At 61.6% G+C, this 11,425-nt stretch overlaps 1 protein-coding gene across 1 annotated transcript in view; it reads left to right on the top strand.

Moving 5' to 3' along the window:
• The window catches only part of LOC104530448 (slit homolog 1 protein), a gene marked incomplete at both ends in the record, with an annotated part of 13,132 nt that overhangs the window by 1,099 nt on the left and 608 nt on the right, over positions 1-11,425 (top strand). The window contains 22 exon segments of the mRNA XM_010175027.1: positions 2-129; positions 546-693; positions 1,212-1,283; positions 1,545-1,616; positions 1,727-1,798; positions 1,920-2,063; positions 2,179-2,342; positions 2,456-2,479; positions 2,968-3,112; positions 3,252-3,326; positions 3,556-3,699; positions 3,983-4,126; positions 4,246-4,412; positions 5,488-5,620; positions 6,701-6,769; positions 7,095-7,166; positions 7,363-7,434; positions 7,716-7,787; positions 9,363-9,526; positions 9,900-10,041; positions 10,272-10,367; positions 11,021-11,191. Coding sequence (XP_010173329.1) covers positions 2-129; positions 546-693; positions 1,212-1,283; positions 1,545-1,616; positions 1,727-1,798; positions 1,920-2,063; positions 2,179-2,342; positions 2,456-2,479; positions 2,968-3,112; positions 3,252-3,326; positions 3,556-3,699; positions 3,983-4,126; positions 4,246-4,412; positions 5,488-5,620; positions 6,701-6,769; positions 7,095-7,166; positions 7,363-7,434; positions 7,716-7,787; positions 9,363-9,526; positions 9,900-10,041; positions 10,272-10,367; positions 11,021-11,191 — 2,490 coding nt within the window.

Raw genomic sequence — 11,425 nt, 5'->3', positions numbered from 1 at the left:
ACCTGGCCTGGCTCTCCCAGTGGCTGCGCCAGCGCCCCACCATCGGGCTCTTCACCCAGTGCGCTGCTCCAGCCCAGCTCCGTGGCCTCAATGTGGCTGAGATCCAGAAGAATGAGTTCAGCTGCTCCGGTGAGGGGTACAGGGGAGGTGGCAGGTGCCAGCATGGGGACATGGGTTGGGGGAACAAAGCCTGTCCCATTCATACAGCCCACCTCCACCCACCTCCACTCCCTGCCACGTGCTCCAATTCAGAGCCTGGATGCACGCTGTGGACTTGGCTCAGGTCAGCACCATCCCTGCTACAGGGACAACATGGGGACAACAGCACCCTGTCATTGTGACAAAGGGTGCATCAGTCTGTGCCCTTGGAGCTGTGTGCCTTTTGCATGGTGCCAGGGTGCACCAGGACCTTGTGCACCCAGTCAAGGGTGCCGTGAGCTGTCCCAGCACGCCGAGCTGTCACCAAGGTCCCTTCCTGGGGGTGCTGCCATCCACCCGCCTGGCCTAGCTCTTTGTGACTCCCATGCTGGCTGCTTCCCTGGCAGGACAAACGGACCCGGCACGTGCCCAGCTCTGCAGCTTGTCCTCTGGCTCCTGCCCGGCCATGTGCACTTGCAGCAACGGCATCGTGGACTGTCGGGGCAAGGGGCTGACGGCCATCCCTGCCAACCTGCCCGAGACCATGACGGAGATGTGAGTATGGCCCTGCGCTGCCACTGCCGGGCTCTGGGTGGCTCGAGGCAGTGGGGACATGGGGACAAGCCCTACGGCTCAGCCATCCCACAGGGCAGCAGACCTTGCCCTTCTCCCGTGCTGCCCAGATTTAGCCCTGGATTTAGCTGCATTAAAAATGTAAATAGATAAATAATCTCCTCAGGGGAATCCAATTATGGAGCAAAGCCCCCGCCAGGATGGCACACAGAGTACATGGGAGGCAGCAGATGCTCCCAGACCCAGGGTGCTGGGGCGAAGGAGGTGCTCCCCACACCCCAGCCAGCATGGTCCCCCTACCCGTGGCAGCCCTTCCTATTGCAGACAACCCTGACCGCAGGGTTGTCTCCAACAACCTCTCTCTTCAAGTTGTCCCTGGGGTGAACAGTGGGGTAACTTACTGCAAGCCTGTGGGGGTTTTGCAACCCCCCAGACCTGTCAGTGGGTTGCTGGAGCTTGGCCAGCCCTATACCCCTCCTCTCTCCCCCTTCTCTCTGCAGACGCCTGGAACTCAATGGAATCAAGTCCATCCCCCCAGGTGCCTTCTCCCCTTACAAGAAGCTGCGGAGGATGTAAGTGTGAAGCTCCACCAGCCCACCCTGAACCCCAGCACCCTTCATCCTGCAAGCCATTGAGCCCGCAGCCCCCTACTCTGATGGGCATGGGGTACTTGCCATGACATGGGTGCCCCACATAGCAGCACTGCGATGGGGTCTCGGATGCCCCCAGCTCTGCATATAAGGTGTTGGAGGTGGTCCCTGGGCCCAGCAGGAGGATGGGGACATGGGGTGAAAGAAGAGGGATCTAAGCCACCTTCTCCCTTTGGGTTTCAGAGACCTGAGCAACAACCAGATCTCAGAGATTGCCCCTGACGCCTTCCAGGGGCTGCGCTCACTGAACTCGCTGTAAGTGCCCACACCGGGGTGTGTGTGGTGAGGTGGGGCAGGCACTGTGCCCACTGAACCATGCCCCACACTGCTCCCCCATCCCTCTCACACCAGCCTTTCTCTCCCAGGGTGCTGTATGGCAACAAGATCACGGACCTCCCCAAGAACGTCTTTGGGGGACTTTTCGCCCTGCAGCTGCTGTAAGGCACCGGTAGCTTGGTGGGATGCTCTGTAGGGACACTGGGAAGCGGAGCTGAGGATCCCAGCACCCATGGTGCAGTAGAGGGGGTCCCCAGGCTCACCTCTCTCCCTCCCTGCCAGGCTCCTCAATGCCAACAAGATCAACTGTGTGAGGGCAGATGCCTTCCAGGACCTGCAGAACCTGTCACTGCTCTCGCTCTACGACAACAAGATCCAGAGCCTGGCCAAGGGCACCTTCACCTCCCTGCGGGCCATCCAGACCCTGTGAGTGCCCGGGTTGTCACATGCCTGGGGGGAAGCATCTCAGCAGGTAGCCGGGGCTGGAGCTGGTGGTCAATCACTGCCACTGGCGGTGTGTCACCCCCTGTCCCCGGCACAGGCACCTGGCGCAGAACCCCTTTGTCTGTGACTGCAACCTGAAGTGGCTGGCAGATTTCCTCCGCGCCAACCCTGTCGAGACCAGCGGCGCCCGCTGCGCCAGCCCCCGGCGCTTGGCCAACAAGCGCATCGGCCAGATCAAGAGCAAGAAGTTTCGCTGCTCAGGTGAGAACTGTCCCCGTCCCCACCACAGGTGCCCTGCGGCACAGCTGTCCTCAGCCCTGCTCCAGCCTGGTGTCCATGTGCTAGGAGTGCTGATGTGCTTTTTTTCTCCACAGCCAAAGAGCAGTATTTCATCCCAGGTAAGAGGAAGAGCCGCACGTGTGTGTGTGTGTGTGGGGGAGCATGGTGCCCTTTTGGCCAGGCTGCCTCCCGGGGTGGTTATGCCAGAGCCCCGTGGTCTGGCCCAGCAGGACCACGCTGCATTTCCCATCGTTTCTGCTCTGTGGGTTCCCGGGTCCTGCAGTAACAAAAGCTCTGGGTACCGTCATGTGTCAGCACCTTCCATCGTACCCTTATCCAGATGGGCACAGGGGCGTCCCCGGGATCCAGCTCTGATTGCAGGAGGGGATGTGGTGGTGGTGGGCAGCACAGTGCCTCATGTGTCCAGGACAAATATCCCTGTGGATAAGCCACTTTGGGCACACAGAGGGGAATGTGGCTGGGATGGGAGTAGCTGTGGAAGAGACGGAGACTGGCTTCGGGTGTGGGAGGATTGGAGGAGGGGAGGGCAGGCACAGCCCCCTGTCCCTCTGCCCATGGGAGCCCACTTGCCCTCACTGGCGTGCAGGGACAGAGGATTACCAGCTGAACAGCGAGTGCAACAGTGACATGATCTGCCCCCCGAAGTGTCGCTGCGAATCTAACGTGGTTGAGTGCTCCAACCTGAAGCTCACCAAGATCCCAGAGCGCATCCCGCAGTCCACTGCCGAGCTGTAAGAGCCTCCTCCCTCCCACCCTGCTCCCCCTCCTGCAGCCAGAGCATCGCCAGCACTGGGATTTGGCTCAGGGTTTGGTCTGTGCCAGACCCTTCATGGCCATCTTCTGAGCTCTTTTCCCTACTGCTCACCTCAGGCGCCTGAACAACAATGAAATCTCTGTCCTGGAGGCCACTGGCATCTTCAAGAAACTCCCACATCTGAAGAAAATGTGAGTATTGGGCAGGCACAGCCCCACTGAGAGTGCCCAGGGGCTGGGTAGGCACGTGGGGGTCCTGATGCCAGGGCAGCCTGGGGTGTGAAATGTGGGGCATGTCCTGACCCGAGGGCTACTTGAAGGACTGGGCATCATGGGGTGCTTGGTGAGACGTGGGGGAGGCAGTTTCAAGATGAGGCCAGGGCAGAGCCCACTGTCTGAGCCTGCTTCCTCTTCTCGACAGCAACCTCAGCAATAACAAGGTGTCAGAGATCGAGGATGGGGCATTTGAGGGAGCATCCTCCGTCAGCGAGCTGCACCTCACTGTCAACCAGCTGGAGTCGGTGCGGAGCGGCATGTTCAGGGGCCTGGACGGGCTGAGGACCCTGTGAGTCTCCTCCGCCATGGGGATGAAGATGTCCCTGCTCCTTACTCCCCTGCCCTGCCTGTGCTGCTGGGCTGGTGCTGTCAGCATTGCTGTGGGCCCAGCTCAGGAGCACCTCACCCACCTGCTTGCCATATCCAGAGCTGGGGCAGGGGCTGTTTTTTGCTGCTCAGGCTCGTCCTGCTGCCCGGCAGTGAGATGGGCACAGCCCTGGCACTGCTGAGGTGGGTTTCCCCCGTGGTGCCCATCCAGGTCGTTAGGTGCCCTCGTCCCCTTCCCTCTGCAGGATGCTGAGGAACAACCGCATCAGCTGCATCCACAACGACAGCTTCACGGGGCTGCGCAACGTCCGCCTGCTCTCTCTGTACGACAACCAGATCAGCACCATCACGCCGGGTGCCTTTGACACGCTGCAGTCCCTCTCCACGCTGTACGTCTCAGGCCCTGGGGGGATGCTCCTAGGCTGTCCCCATGGTGGTGAGGGGCTGCAGGGGTCTCTTTGCCCAGCAGCTGCTCAGATGATGCCCTGGTGCTCCCTACTGTGTGCAGGAACCTGCTCGCCAACCCCTTCAACTGCAACTGCCAGCTGGCCTGGCTGGGGGACTGGCTGCGCAAGAGGAAGATTGTGACGGGGAACCCACGGTGCCAAAACCCCGACTTTCTCCGGCAGATCCCGCTCCAGGACGTGGCTTTCCCCGACTTCAGGTGTGAGGAAGGTAACTCACGGGCCCTGCGGTGCCAGGGCGAGGGGGAACTGGGTTGCTTTTCCCAAGCTGGAACCGCAGTCCCTGTCCCAGCACTGTCCCAGCTCCTGGGATGGGTGGCAGTACCCTGTGTTGAGCTGGTAGCTCGGGTGATCCCTCAGCCCATTAATGCCCTCCTCTAACGATGCTCGAGTTTCCCTTCGTGGTACCCAGCCCTTAGTGCTGCACTCAATACCCAGGAGCTGCTCTGAAGCCAGGAGGGGAGTTTGCACCCACCTGTGAGGGTGGCCGCGTGGCCCTTGTACATAGTCTGGTCTATGCTGGCAAAAGCTGTGCCCTGGGTGCTGGCAGGAGCAGATGTGTAGGCGAAGCCCACTTGGATTCATCTTGCTCCTTCCCTCCTTCCCTCTCAGCCCTCCACATGCACTGGAGCCGGGCAGACGGAGCAGGCAGAGAGCATGCTTGTTGAGAGAAAAGCCTTTATTTATTTAAATTTAGAACAGCTTTTTTAGTCCTCTGGAAAATATTTACAAACAAATCGTCATTTCTTCTGCTTTCCCTCCTCCACCACGTCAAAGACTGAAGGGTGGCATCCTGCGCCTGTCCTAGTGGTGTGAGGTAACATACGGTTGTCCCGGGGACGCCTCTCCCACAGGAGCCCAGTGCTGTGTCGGGGAAGGAGGAGCAATGCTGGCTCCTCAGGCTGCTTGGCACAGGCACCTCTCCCTCCAGCCTGGGTCTGGGAGGTGGATGAAGGTTATTTCAGGAGGATTTGCAGGGCTGAGCACCTTCCTCTGCGCTCTCCTCTCTGCCGTTCCTGGGTCTGCATTTTTGCTTGAAAATAGTGAAAATCGGAGCAGCCTTGAGCTGTTTCTGGTCGCAGGAGCAATTCCTGCACTGATTCTCAGGTGCTCTGGGGCCACTCCCTGCAGGCAGGCTGCCTGCAGCTCCCTGCTTTGGGGGTGAGGGGAGATGGTCAGCATGGCAGGGGAGCAGTCCTAGGTGGGTGCAGGGCACTGAGTCCAGCTTCACGTGGTGCCCAAGGGCTGGACCCTGGTGACTTTGTGGCTCTCTGTGCCCCGTGCAGGTCAGGAGGAGACCAGCTGCATCCCCCGGCCCCAGTGCCCACAGGAGTGCACCTGCCTCGACACCGTCGTCCGCTGCAGCAACAAGCACCTCAAGGCTCTGCCCAAGGGGATCCCCAAGAATGTCACGGAGCTGTGAGTGGTGGGCGAGTGCCCAGGATCTCCCCCTGATTTCCAGCAAGTTCATGGCTCTGGGCAGGGGTTGTCTGCTCTGGGGTTGCTGGTGTTGGGGCAGAGATGCACCTTCCTGCACCTCCATCCCAGCTGGGTAGTGGGAGGAGGATGCCCACCCAGCCAAGGGACCCTGTCCAGCCCTGACCCCAGCACAGGGATCAGCAAGAGCCTTTCTAAAGACTCAGGGTTACCAAGGGTGATGTGCAAGGGGTCTTGTCACAGTGGCCAGGTCCTGCTCTTCAGCCCTTTGGAGGGGACAGCCACCCCCTGCAGCTGTGGTCCTCACCTGACTGTGCTGCCCAGGTCTTTGTGGTCCCCAGCAGCCTGCTATCAGTGACAGGGATGGGGCCACCCTGCTTCTCCCAGCTCCCTAGCCCCTCTCTGCTGTCACCCCTCCCCTCCCCATGGCTCCGGGGATGCTCGTGGCAGCACTGGCTCTGAGCACACAGGGTTGCAGTTTTCTTGGGGTCAGCCACCCATCAGCGTGGGGGGTCAGGGCGATACCCAAGCAGCCATACCCTGTCTGGATCTGCAGAGACCATGATGCTCATTGCACCCGGGCTCTGCACCCATCTGGGATGCAGCAGGTCCTGTGTGCAGGGGGTGTAGGCACTGGTTGTGCACATGCATGTGTGTACCACCCCCTCACACCCCTGCGCTGTCTTGCACATCCCTCCTCTCTCTGTATCCTCTGCTCTCTCTCGCACATGCCTTGGGAGCGGTTACGGCCGCCCACGCTCACATCAGATGTGTAAATGCAGCACATGGCTGGCTGCGCTCGCACGCGCCGGCTGCTGAGAAATTGCTCCTGGGGACCTGCATGCAGAGCCCCCGGGAGTACTAATGCACTTGCACGTCAGCTCCCTGCCAGCCCAGGGGTCCCCCGAGAGCCCCACAGACCCTGGGTGCCGGGAGGGAGGTGATGCTGGAGATGCTCCTTGTAGCCTAAAGTCTGTGGGGGTCCGTAGGAAAAACGAGAGGGTGGAGGGAGGGACCTCCCACTTCTCAGCTGCCCCAAGGTGCTTTCATTCTCCCTTGCAGCTACCTGGATGGAAACCAGTTCACTCAGGTCCCAGGGCAGCTCTCCACCTTCAAGTACCTGCAGCTTGTGTAAGTAGCTGGGAGCAGGAGCCCAGGCAACCAATCCCACTGCTGGGACCCGTCAGTGAGGACAAGGGCTGTCTCCATGGTGTGTGATCCTGAGGAGGGGCCTGGTGGTGTGCAGAGACCTCTGACATCCCTCTGTGTCCCCCCTCCACAGTGGGATACAGGGGGACAGTGGCAGTGCTGCCATCGCCCTGTGTGACAGCCCTGCTGCTCCCTTGGAGGCTGTGCCACGCTGCTGTTTGTACCCCGTTGCAGCTGAGCAGGCAGGGGAGCAGCGAGGGGACACAGGGCCCAGCTGGCTCCAACCCCTGGGGTTTCTGTTTTCCAGTGATCTGAGCAACAACAAGATCAGCTCCCTGAGCAACTCCTCCTTCACCAACATGAGCCAGCTCACCACCCTGTAAGTGCGGTCCCTGCAGTGTTGTTCCTAGGGGACCCCAAAGATGGGGGGTGCTGGGGACACCAGGGTCTCCCCGCTCTGCCTGGGTGAAGCTGTGGTTTGAGCTGGAGCTGATGTGGGGTGGCTGGGGGGAGCGTGTGACGATGTCCCCAGCAGTGCCCCCGGCGCTGTGTTGCCTCCTCCTTCCCTTCCGCAGGATCCTCAGCTACAACTCCCTGCAGTGCATCCCTCCGCTGGCCTTCGAGGGCCTCCGCTCCCTCCGGCTGCTGTAAGTACCTGCCCACAGCCCTGCTCGGCCCCTTCTCGGCTGCTGCCTGTGTCCCCATGTCCCCTGTGCCTGCCTGGACCCAGGTGCAGGCAGGTGAGCAGGGAACGGGCTGCAGGAGGAGCACGGGGAGATGCATTTGCCCCTCAGAGCAGATGAGGCATTTGCAACAGTGACACTGCAGTGAGGTCCCGCTCTGCCACCCACACCTGGACCCAGCTGGCTGTGGTCTTTGCTGCCCACCTTGGACCCGTAGGGATTGCAGGTCCCTCTGTTCTCTGCAGGTCTCTCCATGGCAATGACATCTCCAGCCTCCCTGAGGGCATCTTCGCAGATGTCACCTCCCTGTCCCACCTGTGAGTATCTCCTATTCTGCAGGGCACAGGGCTGGACGCAGGCTCGGGAGACCTTTAAAAACGATGGGGCTGAGCCCAACTTCTCTTGGGGCTGAGCTGCCTCCTCTCCTGTTCTCTGGGCTGGTACTTGGGACAGTGTTTGTGGGGCAGTGCTGTGCCTGCACTCCCTTCGCTCAGCCCCAAGGTCCAGGTGTGCAGCTGAGCCTCCCAGTGCCCCTGGGATGGCCCTATGGTCCTTGTTGGAGGTGGCATGGGGTCACCCCCACACCATCAGGTCCTCGGGGTCCCCTAACACATAGGTCAAACCACACAAGGTGCTGGCACGGCTGTGGGTCAGCGGGGTCTGCTCTGGCCCATGCCAGCCTGTCTTTAGGTTCCTGCCAGGGCGCTTCCCTGCAGCAGCCCCCAAAATCTGTCATCAAGCATCCTCCTGCTGGTGCTGGTGTGAGGGAACCTGTACCCCAGGAGCACAGCCCCGCACCCACCGCCCAGAGCAGGGGCTCAGCTTTGCTCATGGTGATTTTCTGGTCCCTTCCCTGTCCCTGCTATGCCATTCCCACCTGTCTGCTGGTGGCCCATCCTGCTCCTGGCACCCTGCTGGGGGTCTCAGGCTGTTCCTCCAGCCTGTGGGAAGCATCTTGATTCCTGATCTTGGCCTCCCTGCATTTTTTTCAGGAGCAGCAGTTAAACTGCTCGGTCTGGTCTTCCCTGGCTCTTTGTTCCCTTTCCAAAGCCGGTGCTGCCTTTGCTGCTGTCAGCCAGCGCTGCCGGTTCCCGCAGGGCTGAGCTGTGTCACCAGCTGGCGCTGTCGGTGCTGTAGGACCAGGTCTGTCAGCCCCAGCAGATCTGCTGTCCCTACTGCCTGCCTTCTGGGCTGCCATCTCCTTCCTTCCTCACAGGTGTGGGCCACCCTGCCCTCTGTCACCGCTAACCTTTGCAGTGAAGGAGGCTGCAAAGAGGCATCCAACCCGTCAGCCTCCCATGTCATCTGCTGCTCCCTGTCCCATTGCAGAGCAGAGCAACCCTCCCTCCTTCCTCCTCCTCTCTGGGAGCGATTCCTTGCTCTCCCCTTATGCTGTCGCCATGAGCTCAAGCTGTGACCTGCTACTTGTCCCCAGCAGCCCACTCCTGTGTCCCTGCCCTGCATGCTTCTGCAGCAGAGCCCAGGCTGGCCCCACAGCTCCCATGCAATGGTCGTGTTATTTCTGCACAGCCTCGAGGTGCTTTGCTGGGTTTGTGTTGGGCCCAGGCAGCTTTCCCCAAGTGCTGGAGAAGGATTCCCCAGGATTTCTGTGTGAGCAGCCAGAGGAGAGCCCCAGCACAGAGCCATGGGGCACCACATAGGCTGTGGGGCTGGCAGGAGGGTGGTCTAATGGGACAGCAGTGTGGGGCTGAGTGCCCCAGTCCTCCCACTGTGGGCAGCACCTCGGGTTGGTCCAGAAATGGAGGATCACTGGGTCTCTCCGTCACGCGGCAACCCAGCCAAGTCACCAAGTCCTGTGCCATCCCAAGGTTTCTGAGCCTGGTTCCCTCTGTGGGGCAGCAGGTGCAGTTTTGCTCTTCCTTCCCCTCCAGAGCCATCGGGGCCAACCCCCTGTACTGCAGCTGCAACCTGCGCTGGCTCTCCAGCTGGGTCAAGACGGGGTACAAGGAGCCAGGCATCGCCCGCTGTGCTGGGCCCCCTGACATGGAAGGCAAGCTGCTGCTCACCACCCCTGCCAAGAAGTTCGAGTGCCAAGGTGAGAGGTGCTCGTGCTGTCCATCTGTCCATCCTCAGGCAGGGCAGCAGGTGTCATGGGGAGCTGGGCTACCTCTCACCCCTGCCTGGCAGAGCGATGCTCTGTGAGTCTGGGGGACTCCAGTGTTTCATCCGTTGAGCTGCCTTGTGGAGGAGGGGGACCAGGATGCTCTGTCCCCTTGCCTGGCTGGTGACATGTCCCTGGTGACAAAGCAAGCATATGACTGTCCCACTGCCTGTTGTGCAGCCCCTCGGCGGGGCAGACTCTGCTCCCAGCATGGCTGGGGCTCTGCCCCCCATGTCAGTCCCCACAGACAGACGCCTCCGCATCACGCCCCACGCTGACAGTCATCTCCGCACCTCCCATCCTGCAGGCCCACCTGCCCTGAGTGTCCAGGCCAAGTGCAACCCCTGCCTCTCCAGCCCCTGCCAGAACCAGGGCACCTGCCACAACGACCCCCTCGGCTTCTACCGCTGCGCCTGCCCCAGCGGCTACAAAGGACCCTTGCCCCAGCGGCTACAAGGTACCCTGGTCCTGGGGGTCCCCAGATGGGGGGGACCCATCCCTGCAGAGGGGAAGGGGGCAGCGCAGGGACTCTGCCGTAACCCCAGTGCTCACTGCCTGCAGGACCGTCCTCCCTCCCTGCACAGCGCAGTGCCCCGCTGAGTGTGACAGGGCAGGGGAAGTGGGACAGGGTGCTATGGCACCCTCCTGGCTCCCACCTCTCTCTCTTTCCCCAGGGCAGGGACTGCGAGGTGGCCCTCAGCGGCTGCTCCTCCAACCCCTGTGCCAACGGGGGGACCTGCCAGCCCCAGGAGGAGGAAGGAGTGGGGTTCAGGTGAGTGCTGGATGGGAACCCACAGAAGACGGGTGTTTGGGCAGCAGTGTGGAGCCCCAGCATCCCACAGAGATCAACTCTGATGCTTCCTTCCCCTCCTGCGTGCTCCCTGGGGTGAGCTGGGATATTGCATTCACCCAGCAGCTGCAGCCCAGGCTGCCGGCTCTCTGCAGCCCTGCCTGCACCTCCTGCCAGCACAGCACCAGCAGGGCTGGGCACTGTCTCCGCTTCCCTGTGCCCCCCAGCCCTGCAGGCTCCTCGGGGAGAGGGGGTCCCGCTGCCACAGGAGGTATGGGGAGGCAAAGGGCAGCAGGATTTGGGGCTGGGATCCAACTGCTGCAGCAGGACTGACTGTGGAATGGGGCAGGATGTGGCTCTGTGAGGCTGCTGTGCCCCCGCGCAGCCCTCGCTACCCCGAACGCTTCAGGCTGTTCTGGGAACTGGGGTGCAATTAGGGGCTAAAAATAGACAGCAGGCTGGGGGTGAGGAGGGGGGCTGCGCAGCCGCCTGGTCCCCCCTGCACTGAGTGGCCTCAGCCCGTTGTCGTGGCAACTCAGCATCCTCACCTTGTGCTCTGTGTGGGGCTGTGCGCTGCCACCCTCCCCTGTGCCCGGTATTTGGCAGGGGGGGCACCGAACCCTGCTCCCCGCAGCCTCTCGGTGTGCAGGCATGTTCTGTGACCAAGATCCTCTGCTGGAATTTTTTGGGTAACGCTCTGTTTCCCACCCCCTGATGCTCCCCTGCAAGGAGCACAGCTGCAAGAACGGGGGCTCCTGCATGCCCGGTGCCACCAACTACCCCTGCCTGTGCCCTGCCCGCTACACAGGTACCCAGCACGTGGGCTGGCCGGCCCCAAACCTCGCAGGCCTGGCAGGACGATGTGCACAGTGCTTCTCCCTTCCCACCCATGAGGACTAATAGCTCCTCCGCTTGCTGTCCCAGTGCCTATCACTGTGATCTCTGGGATCCTCTGGTCCCAGCCGCCTCAGTTTGGGTGCACCCAGCTGAGCCCCCATGCCCTGGGGTGCCCTGGGATGTCCCCACTGCCCAGCTGGGGCAAG

The sequence above is a fragment of the Antrostomus carolinensis genome, unplaced genomic scaffold (assembly GCF_000700745.2).
Source record: "Antrostomus carolinensis isolate BGI_N321 unplaced genomic scaffold, ASM70074v2 scaffold29039, whole genome shotgun sequence".
Lineage (NCBI taxonomy): Eukaryota > Metazoa > Chordata > Aves > Caprimulgiformes > Caprimulgidae > Antrostomus > Antrostomus carolinensis.
The sequence above is the reverse complement of the archived record's forward strand: the minus strand, read 5'-3'. Positions and strand labels throughout refer to the sequence as shown.